The sequence below is a fragment of the Mauremys mutica genome, chromosome 3, assembly GCF_020497125.1.
Source record: "Mauremys mutica isolate MM-2020 ecotype Southern chromosome 3, ASM2049712v1, whole genome shotgun sequence".
Lineage (NCBI taxonomy): Eukaryota > Metazoa > Chordata > Testudines > Geoemydidae > Mauremys > Mauremys mutica.
In genome coordinates this window covers 132,315,543-132,338,113 of record NC_059074.1, presented here as the reverse complement: position 1 = coordinate 132,338,113, position 22,571 = coordinate 132,315,543, and the positions used below count along the sequence as shown (strand labels likewise).

At 41.3% G+C, this 22,571-nt stretch overlaps 1 protein-coding gene across 3 annotated transcripts in view; it reads right to left on the bottom strand.

Annotated features, from left to right (window-relative positions):
- The window catches only part of MAP3K21 (mitogen-activated protein kinase kinase kinase 21), a 55,139-nt gene extending 35,428 nt beyond the window's left edge, over positions 1 to 19,711 (bottom strand). For 2 of the 3 annotated variants that reach the window (XM_045010051.1, XR_006578110.1), the window contains exons 1-2: positions 18,611 to 19,711; positions 846 to 1,026 (exon numbers count right to left, since the gene is read on the bottom strand). In XM_045010051.1, coding sequence (XP_044865986.1) covers positions 846 to 1,026; positions 18,611 to 19,412 — 983 coding nt within the window. In that variant the 5' untranslated portion in view covers positions 19,413 to 19,711. The remainder of the gene's footprint in view (positions 1 to 845; positions 1,027 to 18,610) is intronic. The other variant, XM_045010052.1, reaches the window with a different exon arrangement.
- Positions 19,712 to 22,571: the final 2,860 nt, after the last annotated feature.

Sequence of the window (22,571 nt, the reverse complement as noted above, 5' to 3'; positions counted from 1 at the left end):
TTCAATAAACAGAAATGAAGAAAATATTCCTTCTGTACCTGCAGAAGAGGATACTGCTGTTAATATCTGGTTTAGCATGCCAACAAACTATGATTCCAGGTACTTAGCCAGTGACTTCCACCAGTTCAGCGGAAACTGATAGCAAACGTACTTAACATTATTTGTGTGTTTAATTTTAATGTTTAATAAATTGTAGTAAGCTTAGTACTTAAAGAGAGGTTGTCAATTCAAATTTAATTTTAAATCAGGTTATTTAAAAAACCCTATGTTTAATTTAAATAAAAAAATCCATTTTTTAGAAGTCTGATTTTTTTATCCATTCTGTTTACTATACATAAAATAATCATGAATTAGTCTCATTTGTTATATTCACTATGAGGCCGTCTCAATAGAAAATAAATACCCTATTATCAGGCAGCGCATGCATTAATGTAACAAGAATAAGAGCCTTTTGTCTTCCAAGTAAAACATCTGGATATTCAACAGAAAACAAACTGAAGGGCTGCTCCTATTGAAATATTGTTTTCGTTTAAAAGGCCACTTATTTCCCTGATTGTAAGAATGATTCAGTCAGTCAATCTTCTCTTGGGACAGAATGTTGATCTGTGGGGATACCTACTGTGGGGAGTTAAGATAAGGGCATTCATAGGTAGACAAATCAGGGTATATTTTGAAATATTAGAATTTTACTTGGCAAGTGGTAAATTTCTTCCACACTCTCAGACCAACACCATCAGTAAACCATTAAAACAGACACAGAGGATTTCCTCAAATATCCATTTTTCAAGATTCTCAGGATGAGGAACTTAGCTATCAAGCAGTCTCAAGTGGGACAAAACACTCACCTCCAGATATCACTTCCTTTAGAAAACACGGACGACTTTATAACTTCAGGTGCCATCCATGCATAGGTACCTGCTGCACTCATTTTGGTTGTTTTATGCCATTCCCTAGCCAGGCCAAAGTCTGTAATCTTCAAAGTTTTATTACAAATGTCATCATGTTCTATCTTCTGAAGTAACAAAACTGCAGAAAAAACAAAGTTTGAATTTGAGAATGTTCTCATGTAGCAAAACACAGGTTTACATTTTAACATGTTATATTAATGCAATGTTGTAGTTAATATTTTAAGTGGCCAGAAGTGAGTAATTTTGAGTTTTGATGCGATAGCTACTGTAACCTCGCACCGTGCACCTATGAATTATCCGGTTAATCTACAGCATACTGTGCATGTTTCTTAGAATTTCTTGACTTGTATTTAAAAACTTAGCTAGATTGTTGTATTAACATAGATTTGTAATATAGCTTCCTTTATTAAAAGGAGGCAGAGAGAAGTGTGATTGATCATGTGTTCTAACTCACAATGGGAGATCCAAATCACTACCACAATGAATCATATCCTCTTCTGAGCTTGCTCATCACAAAATTTTTATTCATTGTCCAGTTCCCCATAATCCCTTCCCACAACAGCAACTGTTATTTATAGTATTTATGGCATACAGATCAAAGGTTAAGTTACAGATAGGAATAATTAGCGCACAAGTGTTTTCTAGCAATATAAGCTGCAAAGCACGAAACAACAAGGTAACCAAGTAAACTGTAAATGAAGAATTATCTTGCCTTATGAGAAATTTGTTTCAGCAAGAATCTGAACTGATGACCTTGCATTTGTATTAACTGATCACTGTTTTAGTTTGGGGCAGTAAAATAAAAAGTTGTTACTGATATTTCAGAATTATATCTTAAAACTTAGAGGTAAAATACTGACGCAAATAGGTCTCTTCCAATAAGTTTCTCACCTATACTCTAAAGGAGATACTAAGGCTAACATGAATGTGTAGGCTAAAATCTCAATAATTAGTATTAAGAGAACGTTAAAATAATTATGTGTTTGTCTTTAGATTTGAATGAAAGGCCTATTGTTTTCGATTACATTTCAAATGAGTTCAGTAGAATTCCTGAAATTCCTTGTCAGTCAGTGTCACCGAAACTAAAAACAGTGAATCTTGCACAAGTCAATAATTGGAATATGGCCAAGTTTCATTCTACAAAAGGGACAAAAAGGCTTATAGCACTTCAAACTTCCGTTTCCTGCTGGTAGTCAGGAAGAACTACATTACTGTATGTGTATACATACATATACATACACATACATACATATACAAACACATACATCAATCAGCTGGGAAGCAAAATGCTCAACATAACTAAAACCCAGGCCCACAGCAAATTCTTCTAGACTGGTAACCTAGCAATCTGTGTTAGGCTATCCTTTTGTGACTTCTGCAGATTTCTGACCCTCATTAACTTCATTCCAGAACTGGCCTTTACAACCTCGTTAGCCTGCTCACTCAATCCTGAGCCAATTGTTTTTCTAATCCCTATTTAGAAAATATATTTTCATAAACCAAGAAGTTTATTTACAGCAGGTATTAAAGCAGGATGAAAAACATTTTCAATTTATCACCTATTTACTCAGCATTTAGAAGTGCATAACAAGTTGTAAATATAATTTTCAACAAAAAATTATATTTACATTAGTACTCTTGCATGTCTAAAATTTAAGCATAAACTATCTCAGAGCAAATTCCAAAGACAATTTTAAAAAGTTTACACTGCGAACAATAAATCTGTCATAATTAGATTAGAAAAGCACCAGTGCAGATCCTAAGTAACCCTTACACTTGTCCTCTACAGATAGTATATCCAAATTTTAAATCAGAAAAACCAAAAGTGACTAATCAGGACTACTCAAATGTAACTGAAGGATTGGAGCCCCCCAAGACAGTGTCGACACTAAATAAAACTACTTCCCACTGGCCCAAGTAAAAGCTTATGCATACTTCCTCCTCTTCCCCCCCCCTCCCCAAACACACACATCCCAAAAAGTCAAACATTTCAGCTGTAACAAAACAGAGCTACAGAATGAGTTCTCTCTTTTGTAAGAGTAGCATACATTTATCAGACTGGATGCTTGAGGAAAAAAAAATCTCTCTCCTTCCCTTTTTCAGTATCCTGTTCCCTTCTCCAGTACTGGGAAGTGATCAGCAGCCCTATGGACAAGTGTTCAGAAGCAGTTTAAAGTATTTGCTTTCTGAAAATTATGGCAACCTAACATGCTGTTTAATTAAAACGCTACATTTCTTAATGCAAAACTAAAGCCTGAAATACTTGCTATTCAAATGTTGCCTGTGCTGAACTATGAAAGGGTGACTATTTGACCACATTTTAAAATAAATAAATAATAGATAGTATAAAAACTACTGGTTGTGTCACTTTTACTCTTTTTGACTAAGTTCCTGTCCTTTGCCCTTGAATATTTCCCAACGTCTCTTCCAGACCACAGCCCTTCACACAACTCTTTAATGGAAGAGAATTCTGTGCCATTTTGACAGAACCTCAAAAGGGCAAGCCCCCCCAACATCCTCCCTCTTTTTAGATATTGAATTCCTCTTTGGGACAGGCTGTATGAAATTCCCAGTCTGGGATCCAAATTGTAAAATTAAAAAGAGGATTGAGATGATAGATCCATCTAAATCAAGACAACAGTATACATAACAAAACCTGCTAGTTTATTTAGCATAGGCATTATAGTAATATAAACAGTTACAAACTAACCTGACACTTGATAAACTAGGGAGGTACTACAGGGTTAGTTACAGTTTATACAGACCATCTCTCAGAGACAGCTTTCTTCTCTCACCCTCTTGCATGTCCCAGTCTGAGGCTTCTTTGAGCAAAGCAACATCTGATAAATCCACTTTTTTCTTTCCTCTTAAGTACCTAGCTTCTCCTAGGATCTGTGTGTCATAATTAACTACCTCCTTTCAGTTACAAACTGTGATCATTTTGATCTTCAAGGAGATAAGAGTTCATTCTCTCTCTCATATGAAGGTACTTACACAGATATCCTGGCCTATCATCATACTAATCAAGCCTCCATCAATGTGGCACTCCCCAGCTTTAATACCAATGTGTTCTTCACTGCTTCATTTCACTCCAAATACTCTTTTCAAGGCAGTTCCCCACAACTACCAACTTCCAGGGAACAGTTACTTTCTCCTCACCTCCTTATGGTCCCTTATTGAGAAGGAATCCTTCTGGAATGCTAATTAACATTTTCTAATGGAGACAAGTATTAGCTTACTAAAGAGACTGTGGGAAAGGCAGGGAATTTTAATGATTATTTATGATTTCTAATTGCAGTAGCACAGTGAATAGGGACCCACTGTGCTAGGCCTTGCACTGACAACAAAAAGGATGGCCCGTCTAAAAGAGCTTACAATGTAAGTTATAGGCCATGTCTACACTTGCCAGGGATCTATGCTGCTGTCATCAATGCAGTGGGGATCAATTTAGCAGGTCTAGTGAAGACCTGGTAAATTGATCGCAGAGCACTCTCCTCCAGTCGACTCCGGTACCTTACCCCTCTCCTTCCGGTGGAGTAAGTCGATGGGACAGCGTCTCCTGTCAACTCAGCGGAGTTGTGACACCGTAGTAAGTCAACCTAAGCTACATTGACTCTAGCCACGTTATTCACATAGTTGGAGTAGTGTAACTTAGAGATTGTTTGAGAGTGGAGGTACAGAGAAGAGTACAAGGAGCCCCAGAACATACCAATGCAGGATCCAGGCAAACAGACATAAGGTGAAATGCTACTCCACTGAAATGAACAAGACCCCCACTAACTCCAATGGGACCAGGATTATACCCGAACTGCTTCCTTAGGTACTGAGGTGAAGGGCTAGCTAGTGTGGTTACAAGTGCTTCACAACACCAAAGAGTGTAGCCAAGGAATCCCCAACCCTCCTCAGTGCAATGTTCCTTAGGGAGGCTGGGGTGGAGTTTTAGTTTGCAGCATATCCAGGAGATTTCCCATTAGCACTAGTGAGCTCTAATTGTTACCCTTCTAGTTACACTTGTGCATTCTCTCCAAGTCTAATACATTAAATAGAAGAAAAAGGCTGATGTAATAAAAAAGTACAGTTTATTACATTTCTTCAATTATGAGTGCTCTTCTATAATCCCTATTTAATATAAATATAAAGCAATTGCTTACATCTTTTCTGTTTGACAAGGTTCATGAAATCTGTGGAAGTAGTTTTGGAAGAAGTTCTATTGCATACTCTGATTATTTTAGTTGATCTGCAGTCCATAGCAGTTTAACTCAAAAAGTTGTTAGCCTCTCTCCTAATTTTGACCATGGAGAGACCACAAAGACAATCATACATTTGAAAGAGTTGCTGATGACAATCATTGGCTGCACTTTGCCTGAACTTTCTTTTGATGCTTTGATTACAAACACTTCTCCAGGAGTAGCTAAGTCCTTTTGATCAAGTTTTTGCTATTGGTAGATGCAAACAGAAGACCAAGGACATTCCACACTTTGTTTTCTTTAGTTAATAGTGAGTTCGTTTCTGCAGCACCCTCTGTTACTGCCTTATCTAGGACTTCTCTAAATAGCTCAGTCTTGTGCATTTTGCAAATACAAGTTAGTTTGCTTAGCCATTAACCTAGCTAGATTAGAACTGAAGGTACCTACTACTACATTTGCTGCCACGGATAGTCACAGATCTTTGAGACTACAGGAGTGCAAATTATATATGGTTATACCACATATCCCATACTTCTCACTGCAACAGGCTGACTAGAAGTTGGACCATATAATTTTTGGAGGGTGGCAACTTCATCACTTCCCTCTCAAACTCAGTTTAAGTACTGCTTGTCAATTGATTCAGTTCCTGTAAATTCCAAATGAACATGAGGTAGAGTTGCTTATCTTGCATTTTTGCTTGAACTGACAGGTATCATATACCTCTTCTTTCCAAAACCCAATGATTAGCCATCGTATTAAATGTGTTCCATGCCTGCTTGTTAACAGCACACTACAGCAACAAGTGCCTTGTGTATATGGAGGGATTTGCCTCAATTATACTCATTTTTGCAACATGGATTATTTCTTGAAACTTGGGTAAACTCTACCAGGGCAAGTAATGGCTTTACCTGCCTACACTAGAAGTTTGCACCATTGTCGATACACTTGCCTGCAAGTTACTACAGCTGAAATTCCCTTTAAGTATTAGGGGCAAGGATCTCACCTGTATGTTGTGCATGTAATGACTTTCAAGCTGTGGATCGAACTTTCTTACAGCTCACCATTCATATTAGAGGATTTTTTTTTTAAATCCTGGAAAATAAATGGTATGGGGAGACAGACTAGAAATTTGTCCACCCTCCAAGTCAGGGGTAGAGATACATTTTGCAGGTTTTCTAACAGCTTGTTACAGACCCTTTGATAGCTTTTTACCCACCGTTTAGACAGTAACTGTGGAAGACTCCAACCCACTCCATTTTGCTCTCAAACTCACTACTGTTTAAATTTGACAGAAGTAGACATTTTTAGACTCAACCGCAATCACATTCTAAAATTAAGTCTGAAAAGAGGTGCTCCCAACTGCAGACACAGAACTTGATGACAACTGTCATGAAAAGACCTTGATTGAAAAAGCTGACATAGACACTACTAATCTCATAAGAGAAAGGCAACATTATAGAAAAGGAAAATGTGGCAGGCAAAAACTATCAATGCAATCAAAATGCAAAATTAAATCATCTGATTTTTTTCTTGGAAAGCAGAAGAGAAATGAAAAGCTAAATTACAACAATATGAAAAGATTCATGAAGCATACACTGTAGGTTGAACACACCTTGCATCATCAACTCTCCCTCCACTTCCACTGTTGCAATATTTATAACAGCAATTTAGGGCACATGGCCGTTGTGGAGAGAATGAAACAGTTTAGACAAATTGCCGAGGAGACAATGTTGTAGTTAAAGAAGTTACGGGTTATTTTACAGGTGTTCTAGCTGATGCTGTGCTAGAATGCTTGATAGAAATTTCAATCCTGCTCTAGGAGGGTGAACTTGAGTGGTACGCCACTACAATTAGACACAAAACCCTGCTATTTTAAATACTCAATTTAAATTCAGGAGTTAAAGCTCTCATTAGACAAGTTAAGAACCTTAAATAGTAAGCATTCTGTAATTCTTAAAAGAATGGATTATTCAAGATTAGTTTTTCTATTTAAATCCCATATTTAAAGAAATGTTACTGTACTAAACTGACTGATTTTTGCATCATACAGACAGCAGTCACCAATAGAGACTGTCAACTTAAAATTTTGAGCAAATTCACTCAGAATTATTTCAGGTATTATACAATTACCCATGAGCTCTCATTCTTTTTTTTTTTTTAAATAAAGCCAGTCACTTTTCCTATTTTGTTTTTAAACATAGGTTTCCTCTAGCCTCTGCCTTTGACCCAGCAACTGTGGAAAAATTCTGAATATGATGCAGGGAGATTCAAATATAAAATGCTCATAAATGTTACTTGTAACAGTAGTAATCACTTCTGCCTAAGATTTTAATATTTCTTTAAATTTGTACAAAATTAAAGAAAAAGAGCAACTGACCATTCATTCTAGACACCCTTATTTGAACACAATCAATTTCCTTGGCAACTCTATCCAACCCTTAAAAAGAGCAAAGCCAGGCAAATTAAGGATTGGTGTACCCAAACCCAACCTAATGGAACCAATAAGCCCAAAAGATCATAAGTGATCTGCACAATCTTCCACAATTCTCATTTGAGTCCTGGGCATTCCCTTCCAAAACAAATCAATGTATGCTGCCCAATATACAGTCCTCTCGCAGTAGGGGCTTCTTGTCCCCCTAAACCGAGCCTCATGGCAGGAGGAGGTAGAGGTTTTCTCCTCTCTTGACTGGATCCCAATCCACACAAAACCAAGGAGCAGCCCATTGAGTACAGCTGACTGAAGCTTTTTAAATCGTGTCAAAATTTTGACTACTTGAAAAAGGGCATTTTTCATTAAAAAGTGTCTCTGTTTTTTTGACCAACTGTAATAAGGAGCAGGGAGGCCACAGCCAACCTGAAGACCAATGGTAGGGGGCCCCTTCCTACTACCCTTGCAGTGTCTCCTGCTCATAACAGCAATAGCCAGCCCCCCACTACCCTAACAGTGACAGCAGCATTGGAGTTGCCTATCTGTAGATTTAAGAAAACAAGACTGCATTAGTTTATGCTTTGTTCACACCTGGAAATTCTCTCGCAAAAAGAAGAACTAAAACACTTACTTTAAGATTTCATTTTTTAAAATTCTGCAGAATTTAATGACAGTCCCACAGAAAAATTCCTGCTTGCTCTCGGCAACTGGCTTTTCTGAATCTTGGCCCAAAGTACTGTGCACTAAAGTATGTCCGTAAAGTTGAGAGCTACAAAGATCACATACTTTGATAATTTAAAAAGACACCAAACTTTTCTTCTCATTCTAAGCTGACCTAGGCTTTCCTAATTTACAACAAATGCTTGACTAATCACTATGACGACTCTAGACTAGAGAACAGTGTTTCAGTTTGGTTTTAATGACAAGCCAAGAACACAAAAATAAATGTGAAGCTTCTTTTCAAATTTCCAATATTATTGGGGCGGGGGGTGTGTGTGAAACAATGAACTACAGAGGTGAAATAGTTACCACTGCAGTTTTAGGAGGAACAAAACGGGAGGGGCTGCCTTATCAGGCCTGAGTTAAAAGCACACCTGTCAAAACACAGATTTCAGTTGCCAGGAAGAGAACAAAGCATGATTATGCTGCCAACATTGGCATGTCTGGGGCTGATTTAACTGGAGCTATGACCCTAAACACAGAAGCATCAACTTGGCAAGAGACTTTTAGGGGGAGGGAGAAGACTATTTATGATTTTACTCAAATACTTTAATTGTTCATATTAGTATATATTACACCGGGTTTTAATACACAAGCGTTGGATGCCACAAAAAGATTTTTTAAAACTTCTGTAAAATGTAATTTTGGTATTTACTTCGAGTTACAGGTGCAGGAATAAGGTTTCAAGTATAGGAAAGTGTGGAGCAAGAAAGCAGACATGATGGAATTTAGGTGAAATCCCAAGAGTCACAACTTCTAACATTCAAGAATTCAGAAATTTAACTTAGGTAAAGTCATGAAGTTTGTTACTATCCTTATGCAGCACAAGTTAATTTGTATTTAACAAGCATGTTAAAATAACCTGTCTCATCTTATGATCCACAATAAGTACCGTAATTACAGCTCATCCATCAAATTTGATGGGAGACTCCATCATCAAAATTTTATGCTGCTATGCATGCTAATTTTACCTTCAGAAAATGAAAAATTAAGCTTTTTTTTTTAAGCACATACTTTTTGGAGCCATTGTTAACTTAGGGCATTAGAATTAGTTTTGGAAAGAAGGAAAGACTAGAGGCTTTTAACTTTTCCCCAGTACCCTGAATAATAGTTCAAAGTGCCCATCTCCACATTTTAAACAACACTTATTTTACACAGCCATTTTCAGTTCAAACCCTGCTATACGGAGGCTAAAAATATTTTGAGAGATAAGAAACTGACAGTCTGCAAACCAAAAAATCCAATAGCTAAGTTTAACCTTTAGATTCAAGAATCTATAAATTGGTATTAAAGCTCCAAAGTTAATTTTAATGTTACTTCTCTACTTTTTACAAGTCTATGTAAAAATTTTAATGGAATTTCTATGTTCTAGCTAACAGTGCTCAAACACATTCATGCCAAACAGTAAAACTTAAAACTGAAAATCAAGCTGGATCTTCTCAAGTTTACCAGTACTACACAAAGCCTCTTCTTTCCACATGATATATAGGCCTAAATAGCATGCAACATATTTTTCCTTCTATTTAGGCATATATAGAACTTCAGAAGTGTGAGGCCTGAGGTTTTAAAAGCTCTTTTTTGATGTCTATTTCTGTTAATTTCAATGGAAGTTAAGACACACAGGCACTTCTGAAAATTCCACTAGGCATCTATCTGCATCATTAGGTGCATAAATACTTTTAAAAATCTGGCCCAATATTTCTAAAGACCTTGTATAAAAGTAGTAAATTATGAAGTTATGTTTTTTACTTGTGTGTACACACACAAGCGAATACTGATGTCATTACAACTAGGATAGCAGTAATTTGGCTATTACCAATCAAAATCTCCAAAACATATTTTCCTTTGAGAAAAAAAGTCAGAAAAGTAATGGGATGTTTGGGCAAGAATTGAACCCTGTCTTAGCTCCCAAAAAGGTCACAGAACCTGCTCTCTCCAAGATTTCCAGTGGAGAAACTTGACTGGAGGGAATCCAAGATGGAATCTGGAGGAAAGGAACTCAAAAGAACAGCTGTAAAACAGCTCACTTAAGTAAGACTGAAGATACATTTAATTATTATTTTATAACAAGAAAGATGGGGAAGTTGTTGGAGAGGCAAGTAGGGTCAAGGGAAAGATAGATCATGACTACATTTTTGAAAGAACCAACAGATGTTCAGGGATGCAAAGATGCAAAACACAATCTTAAACAAAATAAATGAATAGGTCAGAGTTAAAGCTGTGTATTTAAGTGTGCTTCTCAGTTGGTTGTTGGGCTGAATGAGTCCTGTTGAAATGAAACTGCATATGTTAGAGAGGGCATTAGTGTGGTAGAATGGTGGAGTGTTGTGACTGTAGTGGACTAATGCTTGAAAAATCAGTTTGTACTAGGTGTTGACTTTAATGTATGAGTTCCTGGCTTTTGGTATTTGCATTGTAAGGAAACATATCTGATCAACCTTAACTCTAATTTAAAGAAGTTTGTGTATGGGATTTTTAATTTTGTTCACTTGTTAGAGTCTAGGATAGAGTTAACACATTCAGAGGAGGCAAATCAAAGTTAACAGCTTTGGCTCGATAGGTTAGGTTTTCAACCCACATATGAGATAACTAGAATATTATTCACTCTTTGGAAGGTTAAGGACTTTATACACAAACACTGTATTGCATAGAGCTAATAAAATAGGTATATTTCCAAGAGATAGCCACTGTATGAAAAAAAACCATTAAATAAGTGACTATGATTTTTACTTTAAAAACATGTTGCAACAAGTCATCCAACTGCAGATTAGAATTACTAGTTTCTATAAACTACTTTAGCCACTGCAATAAAGACATATAAGTTGCTACATGTAGCGGACCAGTTTATCTCCAAACACTAAATTAACTTTAACACCACTTTCTGGACAAAGTCAAAAAATGCACAAAAAATACAACGCCCATCCTACTTAGGCACAACTGGTAAAGTGTAATATGCTTATGCTGTAATGTGTTCTCTGGTGTCTGGAAAAGCCAATGGGTCTAATTTTTAAGTGGTGCTGAGCATGTGGGGCTCCCCACAAGAACATGGGAATGTCAGGTGCTCAGAACCTTGGGGCGGGGGTGTGCATGGAGAATCAAGACCTTGATGTGAGAGTATACTAAACCATGAAAAAAAGATTCTTGAGAACAGTACAAAAGAAATACAAGGTAAGAAACTCAAAGACGTGACCTAATTTTACAAAAGATATATAAATAAAAAAATGTGGCACATCGATGCCATTGAATTAAAACAGACCCTATTCCCTTAGGAAAGGCTTACTTTGGAAGTCATTAGGGAGAGACGACACCAACTAAAGTTTGCAAGTATTGTTCTATGCTAGCACAGCATTCTAAAAAGTTTGCTGCAAGATGGACAACAATACTACTACTTTCCACTTACATATCTCCTTTTTTCCATAGATCTCAAAGAACTTCAAGATGGGCAAGCGTTACCCATGTTATAGATGGGCAAACTGAGGGACAGAGAATTTAACGCTGCAGGTCTCTCTCCCCTCTCCCAACTCTCACAAAGCCAAAGGAGATCACATGAAAACATAGACCCACATTGCCCAGTGACTCCAGGATGGAAACTGCCCCCCAACATTTTCTGAATGAAGCTATGGGTTTGTCTCTAATTGTCATACTAAGGAGAGCTCATGGTTTTGAAAAGTATAGCTCATATAGATTAATCTAGGGCCTGTCAAAAGCCAAGAATTTTTCTCCATAAGGAGAAGACAGAGAAAGAAACGCTGAAGAGAAACAATCCTGAGTTCAGAGAGTTGAAGAGAAACTCTAAGGGAACAGAGGTCTTTGCAAGATTTCAGTATCATCTTCTGACTGGAATAACCTCTTCTCTCTCGGTTATTTTAATAGTACACTCCACCATAATTTGAGTGGACTTGCTGGGAAGGACCTCAGAGAAACTCTAGGAAAGATTGTTTGATTTTTGCCTTCCTCATGAGCAGCAGAGACCCTACCTCAGCCAGGAGCAAGGTAACAAGAGTGATTTGGTTAACAGCTGACAGCAGTTTAATCAGAGCAGGCTTTGCAGCCTCACCAGTACCCACCCTAGTTCCTGAGGCACCTCTGTCCTATTGTCTTGGACACCTTCTCACTATCCCTTTCCGGTGCCTCTTAACCATGACAACAAGCCCTTCAATCTCTCTAAAACAGCCAACCTCTGTGCATTTGGGGGGTGGGGGTGGAGAGGGAGCTCCTCAGCATATTCTACATAACTGCATTCAATGAGTGCGTGAGAATGCCATTTGTATGGGTATTATAGTGTTAATCTACTTACATCACAGTTGTTTATTCAGCTTTTAAAAACAGTTTCCTATTTTCAGTTTTGCTATTCCCTTCTTAATTTAAATAAAGCCACATCAGGTAGACTGTCCACTTTCTGTTGTTTCACTGTTCACTTTGTGTGTCTGATTCCATTAAAATTATAAAACTACTGTACCCTGAGTTTCCATGGAAAGTTTCCTGCAGGTACTAACACATGCATTCAGGATGTGGAACTTGTTTTTTCCAGCTGGAGGCACTGAATGTTCTAAAATCAGGTACTGGAATTAAAGTAGCATTTGGAAAGTGCAGGCTAATAGGTGTTCGCTAACATGCAGTATAGATTAAGATTCTATACAAGGCCCTGGAAAGTCTGCCAAAGGCTCAAGTTAACCCAAATCTCCCTAACCCTCTCATTTAATTTGGTGCCCTTGTTCAGAAGTAAATGCTTGACTATTTAAAGAGAGAGTTAAATATTTAAAACAAACAAACAGTTATGGTCACCTAAACATCTTTAACTCTTTCTTCAGTATTATAACTGTGAACCAGAAACTCTTAGATAAACGTTCAACCATCAGTTTCATTAAGACAAACAGCAACAATAAGACAATACATTACTTTAATATTAACAAACCCATATGATAGTTAAAGAAGACTTGAGTGTCTGATTTCAGATCATACCCCAAGGACACAATTAAGGATGTACAGGTAAGTAATTGCACAGTTTTGAACATTTTCTTTTTCTTCAAGTGGAACTTGAATTTATAATTTCTCAACTTATTTATGTTTTGAGAAACTACAATGATTTCCTCGGGATTTTTTAAGCAGATGCATCAGATAAAGGCAGGTAAAATCCTCCTTTCAATCTTGATTCTATGTTTTTTTGCCTTGGAATTTCTTTAGATTAATACCAAAGTTTGGAATTGCTTAGTGACAAGAGACTCTGCAAGCCACTCAGAGGTGGACCACGTTCCTTTCCAAACAACCTCTTTCTTCATTACTGCCATCGATGTGGGTCATAAAGACTGCAAAATATACAATGCATATATGTAAATTGATAAGTGTTACATCTATATTTTAAAAGTAAAAATGTGTTATTCAAAAGTGGACATATCTTTGTTATGTATTTTTGTGATGACACCTCTAAGTGTGAAAGAGGGGATATGGGGTAGCACAGCTGTGCATGCCTCTCCCACCTCCTCTCCCCAGCTAAAAGAGTGTACCCTTCACTCATGCTTCTGGGAGCTCAGCTTCCTATGAACATCCTCTCCTTCTGTTTCTTCACAAGTTGCATGAAACAAGAACACATCAAACAGAAGAGATGGATCCTATATAGAGAGATTACAGTGCTCAGAGCCTTCCCGCATGAAGTGATATCCTGTACTGATATCTGCCAGCTAAATCCATCCGGTAAGTCCTAACTACCTTTTCCTCAGAGAACAAGGGGAACAAGTGAAACTGACAAGCACCACATTCAAAACAGGAAAGAGGAAACAAAGGTCCCTCCCCCCAAAATAAATCTACATTCCTTTATCCCCCCCCCCCCCCCGCTACAGGAGGAGTTTTCTCCCTGCTAGTTTTCTCCATCTCCACAGGGATGGAAAATGACAGATCCTGGCACCTCCCAACTTTCCTTCTCATCTGGGGATAAAGAAAGTACATGCCACTGGCTTCCCTCCCCATGGACACTGGTTTGGGAAGTTTATACAAAGCTAGCCTGCCTTTATACTCATTCTGCAAAAAATCTCATTGCTCTCACCAGGGCTGTCCCTAGCTATTCTGGGGCCCTACGCAGCCCCCCCCCATGGGGGCAAGGGGAAACCGCCCCCAGCACTTATCGGTGGTGTGGCTGGGGCCAGGCCGCTGCACTTCCCACCGCTGGTGAGTGCAGGCCCAGCCCTGCTGCAGTCCTCAGGGGAGTGAGGGTGGGGCAGGGACAGGAAGAGGCGGAGCTGGGGCCAGGGCCATGGGGAAGAGGCTGAGCAGGGGCTGGAGCAGCACGCAGCTGCACAGGGCACCAGGAAATTTGGTGCTCCAAATTTCCTGGTGCCCTACACAGCTGCATACTTTGCATATGGGTAAGGATGGCCCTGGCTCTCACTGTTGCTGCCTTGATCAGCCAGGATTTTCTTCTCTTCTCCTAGGTTGGCAGCTGTGAGATAGTACTGTTATAAGGTACTGAACAGAAGACCCAAACTACATTAGATGACTTAGGAGGGGACAACATGCTTGTTTGGGCATATTCCATGCGTGCACTGTGGTTGTTGATGCTAAATTATTAACATCCTGCAACAGGTAGGTAACAGGTCAGTGAGTCTTGAGCCAGATTCTGCTCCCACTGAGGAAAATAGTACAAAATCAGTTTAGACTTGAAACCTTCGTCTAATTTCTAATCATCAGAGGAGTGACGTGTTCTGGAACAGCCTTCCAAGGGGAATAGTGGGGGCAAAAGACCTATCTGGCTTCAAGACTAAGCTTGATAATTTTATGGAGGGGATGGTATGATGGGATAGCCTAATTTTGGCAATTAATTCATCTTTGACTACTAGCGATAAAAATGCCCAATGGCTTGTGATAGGATGTTAGATGGGGTGGGATCTGAGTTACTACAGAGAATTCTTTCCTGGGTGTCTGGCTGGTGAGTCTTGCCCAGACGCACAGGGTTTAGCTGACTGCCATATTTGGGGTCAGGAAGGAATTTTCCTCCAGGGCAGATTGGCAGAAGCCCTGGGGGGTTTTCGCCTTCCTCCGCAGCGTGGGGCACGGGTCACTTGCTGGAAGATTCTCTGCACCTTCAAGCCTTTAAACCATGATTAGAGGACTTCAATGGCTCAGACACAGGTTTGATACAGGAGTGGATGGGTGAGATTCTGTGGCCTGCATTGTGCAGGAGGTCAGACTAGATGATCATAATGGTCCCTTCTGACCTTAAAGTCTATGATTCTATGAAATCAATAAATAACCTCCCTCTTCCCCCCACCCAACTCTTATCTGAATAGAGTAGAATCCAAACTTTGAGTCAGATGGACCAATTATTGGACAAGAGGATGCTATCAAAGTGGCAGACAAATTTCATATTCAGGTAATCCATTTCATGAATATATTTCAAAACAATGAGTACACATTAATACAGTAAATAAGTACCTAGATACACTCCCAGGCTATGCTACATTAATTTTTTTTCCTCAAACTATGAGACAACTCAAAGTATTTAGATGCCTTCACCCTTCTCAATTCTGTATAGACCTAGCACTGGCACCTAGCACTGGCGGACAGAATACAGTGACTGACCATCTCCTTCTGGTATACTGAAAGTCCATGCTGGTTATATTAGATCACCTACTTTTGATACCTTTGATCAAAAGATGCTGTTGAGTAGCCTGCAAACATTGTCAGGAGTGATGAGCTGCCCTTCAGCAGCTTTTTATTTTTTTGGCAAGATCTCAACAGGTAGCTGTGGGCAACTGATCCTTTTCCCAAAGGACTCAAGTGAGTGGAGCTGCAGTGTGCTATTCTACCCTGCACCCGCCACATTAAACATGTATATGGGGCCATTAGGAGAGTACTGAGCATAGGGGGTGGTGTTTTCACTATGCTGATCACATCTAACTCAGATGATGACATGGTTCTGAGTCTCAACCAGTGTCTCACTGAGTTTAAGATTAGGTAGAGTGAGCTGGTTGAAGCTCAACCCATACAAGACAGAAATGATGATGGCTGGTTGGAAGAAGCAAACAGAAAGGATTCTGGAGATTATATCAACCCTTATTACTGAGGAAGTGTATTGACTAGCACTTGAGTTCACAACCTGGTGGAGATCTCAGGACCTCCCCCACCAGCTGATGTTATAACTGTAATCAAGTCATCTTTTTAACAACCACACGTGGCCAGGATCTTGTGACCTCTTTCAGATGTGGACCTTGCAATCTAGCTATGCCTCTGTCATCTTAAAATGTCTAATCTATTCCAATGCCCTCTGCACAGGGCTAAAGCTTAAAACCATTCACAGACTGAAGATGCAACAGCTCACTCGTTGAATGAGTCATGATATAGGTGGCCTATTGTTCTTTTAGTAGCATTTAAGGTGTTGGCTATGACCTATAAAACCCTAAACAGCCTACTGGAGAAACCACTTCTTTCCTTGTGACATACCAGAGCAGCTGCAATCAAAGGGAGGAATGAAGCTGGATCCCCTTTGCTAAAACAAGAGAAGACTATCAGCTGAGTGTTCCCAAGGAGGGCCCCAGGACTCTGAACTTGGTCCCCATCTTGGTCCAAAACAACCCAAAGTTGATGACCTGCAAAAGTCTTGGTTCAGTAGGTCTTCTAGAGAAAGAAGAGGGTATGTTCCTGAGTATGATTTAGGTACAAAGATTTTTCTGATGCTTTTTTCCCATTTTTACTGTTTGTTAGTTGAAGTAAATTGTTACTTCTGTGTGATTATTTAAAGCTACTGACTGATGAACTAGTTTTACATTGGTATTAATGCTGATGGGTGGTTATTTTAAGTATTTTTGTCACCGTGCTCAGAGCTTTTCTATGGGTGTTTTTATAACATTAAATTCTAACTATTTCATTTTAGATTTATCACCACTGGTTGCAACATGAGCAGTGTGGATAAGGTGCCAACAGCCACTAACATTTTAATCACTCCATTCAGAGCAAGTCTAAACAGTGTAAACCTCTTGTGCAAGAAAACTCCCCTCACTATCCCCCTCTGGTAAAACTACCAGTGTGAAATATTAGAGTGAAAAAAGGCTAGCATAGACAGAGCCCCAAAAACTTAAAATGACATTAACCAAAAGAACATAGCTTTTCACCATTAGATCACTAATTCAAACATGTCCTAGGATAGTAAAAACCAAGTGTTGTTGGTCTAAATCCAGTTTCTAGGGGACCAGCACTCACAACGCAAAAGGATCTAAAATACTAGCAATTTTAGTAACTCCTGCAGAGAGACCAAGGATTCACTAGGCATAAAAACTGAGCTCCCTCTCACTCCTTCAGGTGGTTTTCCACATCAAGAGCAGAGGAACTTCTACTGCCACTATCTCACTGTCTTTTTTTTGACATGAAAGAACTAGAATCTCCATGTCCATTAATCTGACACCAGTCATCAGCACTAAATCATCATGTTAATGAAAAAAGTATGATAGAAGTCAAATATCATGTGACAGTCACCATCATTAAATCTTTCATTAATAGAAAAATAGGGTTGGAGAGGAAGAAAGAAGAGACTATGAAAAATATATTTTATTGCGGAGTGTTTTATAACCACAGAACAGACAAGGAAGAAAGTATATTATGAGTCTGCTATTTTACTCAGGTTTTTTAAGTTTCTGTCTAGGAAGATAGGACTTTGCTCTCTGTGTTACAATTAGGTATATAAACTCTGTGCTAATTTTTAACAGAGTTTTTACCTAATTAGTGATATGGTTGGCTTACATATCACATGACTGGTCAGTAACCAAGACAACTAACCACCCATGTCACTCTTGCCAGAAGCTCCCACTGCCACAAGACCATCTTCCAGTAAGCAAATAAGCAAACACTTATTTCATTATAGCACTTCCTAATGGTGTCAGTTTATGGTTTTAACCAGTCCTCCTCCTCCTCTAACTCTCTGTACAGAAGGATATCCCCGAACGCATTACCACAGGACCTACTTGGAGAGAGGAAGGCATGTTATGCCTCACTGACGTACCACAGGCTAGCTGCCCAGATTTTCCCAGAAAACAATATAATGTAACCTAAGCAATGCGGTGGGTGCAGAGACTCCAACACGATCGCAATAAGTTGGTTTGTGGACACCAACTGAACTTGTAGCCAGTTAAGAACAACATGTCTAACTGGTTACAAAAAGTCACAACTACAGGTGTAATGTGCAAGTCAAAGTCTCACGTGTTCGCTCCTTCATTCCAGCTGTCCACATCCAGCAGCCTGTGACAAATGTATAGCTCTAACAGGCCATGTCCCGTTCACTCCATAAATCTGATTTATACAACAGCCTCCTCTCTTTTGCTGATCATAATAAAAAAACACGGTTAAAACACCCTCTTAAAACAGAAGGCGTTTAGAAGACTTACTGTTGCTCGATTTGAGGTCTCGGTGCAGGATGGGGACGATGGCTTCCTCGTGCAGGTAGAGCATCCCGCGGGCTATCTGCACTGCCCAATTCACCAGGATGTGCGGGGGTACGCGGCGGCCCCAACGGCTCCCCCCGCCGGGGGTAGCTGCCCCTGCCAGGGCTCTATTGAGGGAGCCTCCCCTCGCGAACTCCATCACCAGGCAGAGGTTGGGCTCTCGCAGGCAGACCCCGTGCAGCTCGATGATGTTGGGATGCTTCAGCATGGCGAAGAGCTTGGCCTCCTGCCTCACGCTCTCAGCTGTGGCCGTGATGTCTTCATCGGGGTCCTGCCGGGCCGCTTTCACCGCCACTTCCTGGCCCCTCCAGGTGGCCCGATACACTTTGCCGAAGCCCCCCACGCCGATGATCTCCTGCAGCTCCAGATGCTGGAAGTCGATCTGGGCTAGGGAGCCGGGCTGGTCCCCCCCGCCTCCGGCCCGCCAGTCCTGCGGAGCCGGGCTCGGGGCCGGGCGCCCGCCCTGCTCCTGCTGGGGCGGGTACCGGCCCGGCTGGTAAGTCACGTAGTTGGCCGGGAAGATGCCGAGGCGGTGGCGGATTTTGCCCGCCCACCAGCCATCGTCCCCCGAGACGGCCGCATCCTTGGACAGCACCTCCACCACCTCGCCCCGCCGCAGGCTCAGCTCGTCCTCCCCGTTCGCCTCGTAGTCGTACAGCGCGGTCCAGAGCGGGCAGGACGGGCCGCCACCGCCGCCCGCCGAGGAGCCCTGGGCCGCCGCCGCCCCGGAGCCCAGCAGAGCCATGGCAGGGGCCGGGGCACGGGCCGCAGCAGCCTCAGCCGCGGCATCCGGGAGAGCCGGAGGCGCCGCCGGGGAAGCCCATCCTCACCTGCCGCGCTAGCCGCACCTGCGGGCGGGGGGCGGCGGGCCCCGCGGAGCGGCCCGGGGCGACCCCCGGGTAACGCGGCCAAGCCCGCGGAGAGTAACAGGGCAGGCCCAGGCCGGTCTCTGCTCCGCCCCTGCCCGCAGCTTCATGGGGCCAGCACCGGCCGCGCCGCCCCGGCCCGAGCTGCTCCAGACACCCAGCCCAGCGGGGCCTACGTCCGCCCTCGACCGCGCCGGATTGGCCAGTCCGGGACACGTGATCCACGGGGAGCGGCGGGGGGCGGGTCAAAGGCAGGTGCAGGTGCCCTGCCTGCTTCCCGCACCGACAGGCCGGGGGGCCCCCGGGGCAGGGCCCCACTGCGGGCCAACCGCGCCGGGAGAGCGGGCGGGAAGGTGTTAGTGCAACACAAGGCAAAGTCCGTCCTCCAGCCCTGGGGGAGAGACTTGGCCAACACTTTCCATTCAAACCAAGCTGACGAGGGACTCTCTCTCCCTGCCAGAGAGAGACTACGCAAGCCCGGGCACAGCGGTGCCAAGGCGTGAGTAACGGGGCAGAGAGAGAGGGGCGTGCCAGTATGTAAGCATGTGAGTTAGGCGCTGGCTGCATTGCTTTCTTTCCTCCCACCCCTTACAATTTCCCCTCATTGCAGATCATTAATGTGGACAGTTTGCAGTTTTAAGTTTTAACTATGGTGCCATCTATATCTACTCGGACCAGCTCTAGCCAACATGGTGGTTAAAATGCTGGCAACTGTTCATGGTCTACACTAGCGCTCCCACCATTGTTACCTATGGTAAGAAAGTGTAATGAAAAAAATGTAGTAGACAAGGCTATCAGGGAAGAGATTAAGGAAAAGAGAAAGAAACTGGAGGAAAAAATTATGGGAAGAAAATAATGCAAATTATAATGATGCAAATCAGACAAATACAGTAAAAGAAACAAAAAACTGGAGTGAAGGACTAAAGGGGAAAGGTGGAGAAAGAAAAGCAAGGCACTCTAGCATTAAAATACATTAAAAAGAACAAGACAAGTGTAATGCACAATCTTGTAAAAAGAACAGGAGTACTTGTGGCACCTTAGAGACTAACATTTATTTGTGCATAAGCTTTCGTGGGCTAAAACCCACTTCATCAGATGCATGTAGTGGAAAATACAGTAGGAAGATATACGTAGACAGGGGACATGAAAAAAAATGGGTGTTGCCATGCTAACTATAAGGAGAGTAATAAGTTAAGGTGGGCTATTATCAGCAGGAGGAAAAAAAACTTTTGCAGTGATAATCAGGATGGCCCATTTCCAACAGTTGACAAGAAGGTGTGAGTAACAGTAGGGGGGGAAATTAGCATGGGGAAATAGTTTTTAGTTTGTGTAATGACCCATCCGCTCCCAGTCTTTATTCAAGCCTAATTTAATGGTATCAAGTTTGCAAATTAATTCCAATTCTGCAGTTTCTCATTGGAACTGTTTTTGAAGTTTTTTTTGTTGAAGAATTGCAACTTTTAGGTCTGTAATTAAGTGTCCAGGGAGGTTGAAGTGTTCTCCGACTGGTTTTTCAATGTGTGATGGGGCAAGGCCAGATAGCTATAGTAAAGTAGTGAGGAACAGGTATGTTAGCCCCAGGCTAAACAAATCCCTGGTACTGTGGTAACCAAATGCCAGTTGCTCCAGGTTAATCAAGACACCTGGGGCCAATTAAGATAGCTACATTGATTGGGACACTTGAAGCAAATCAAGGGATGGCTGGAACTAATTAAAAGCCTCCCAGTTAGTCAGTGAGGTGTGCATGTGGGGAGCTGGGAGTAAGAGGTGCAAGGAGGCGAGAGTGTGTGCTCCTGGAGGATTGAGTACAAGCATTATCAGACACCAGGAGGAAGGTCCTGTGGTGAGGACAAAGGAGGTGTTTGGAGGAGGTCATGGGGAAGTAGCCCAGGGAGTTGTAGCTGTTACAGGAGGCACTGTAGACAGCTGTGATCCATGGGGCCCTGGACTGGAACCTGGAGTAGAGGGTGGGCCCAGGTTTCCCCCCAAACCTCCCAACTCCTGATCAGACACAGTTGACCCAGACTGTGGGTTCCACCAGAGGGGAAGATCACTGAGGTGAGCAAATCTGCCAATAAGCGCAGGACCCACCAAGGTAGAGGAGGAACTTTGTCACAAATGTTAGAATTTTTGATATCTGATTGGTGTCCATTTTTTCTTTTGTGTAGAGACTGTCTGTCTGGTTTGGCCAATGTATGTGGCAGAGGGGCATTGCTGGTACATGATGGAATATATCACATTGGTAGACGTGCAGGTGAAAGAGCTTCTGATGGTGTGGCTGATGTAATTAGGTCCTATGATAGTGTCCCCTGAATAGATATATGGACAGAGTTGGCAATGGACTTTGTTGCAAGGATAGGTTTCTGGGTAAGTGTGTTTGTTGTGTGGTTGCTGGTGAGTATTTGCTTCAGGTTGGGGGGCTGTCTGTAAGAGAGGACTGGCCTTTCCCCCAAGATCTGAGAGTGAGGGATCATCTTTCAGAATAGGTTGTAGATCCTTGATGATGTGCTGGAGAGGTTTTAGTTGGGGGCTGAAGATGACGGCTAGTGGCATTCTGTTACTTTCTTTTTACAGGTCCTCTTTATATGTATGTCCTATAGCTGCCTTTCCTAAGAACAAGGACTCTGCCCTCTGGACCCAACTGCCAGTCAGATCCACTGACTTCTTCCAGATAAAGAGGATTTACTTATTTGCCACCATTTATTGAAAGTCACCATCTCCTTTAGTACCTGATGGGCAACCCCAGTGCTCCTGGATAGTTCTGCGGAAAGACAACATAAAATTGTAGATAATGTTTTATTAAAATTTATTTTTAAAAGTCAAATGATCAAAACTCAGTGTGTCTTTATTAGCTCTCTTCCCCTTTCCTTATATAAAAGAAAGACTTGCAGCCATTCATGGGGTGTTATGAATATAGTCTCTATCTGCATATTTGCTTGGCATTATAAAAGCTATAAATGTAATAGAAACATTCAGCCATATGAACAAATTCCATACTGTATTTTATGTAGTATCTATCAGAAGCCACAATGACTGAT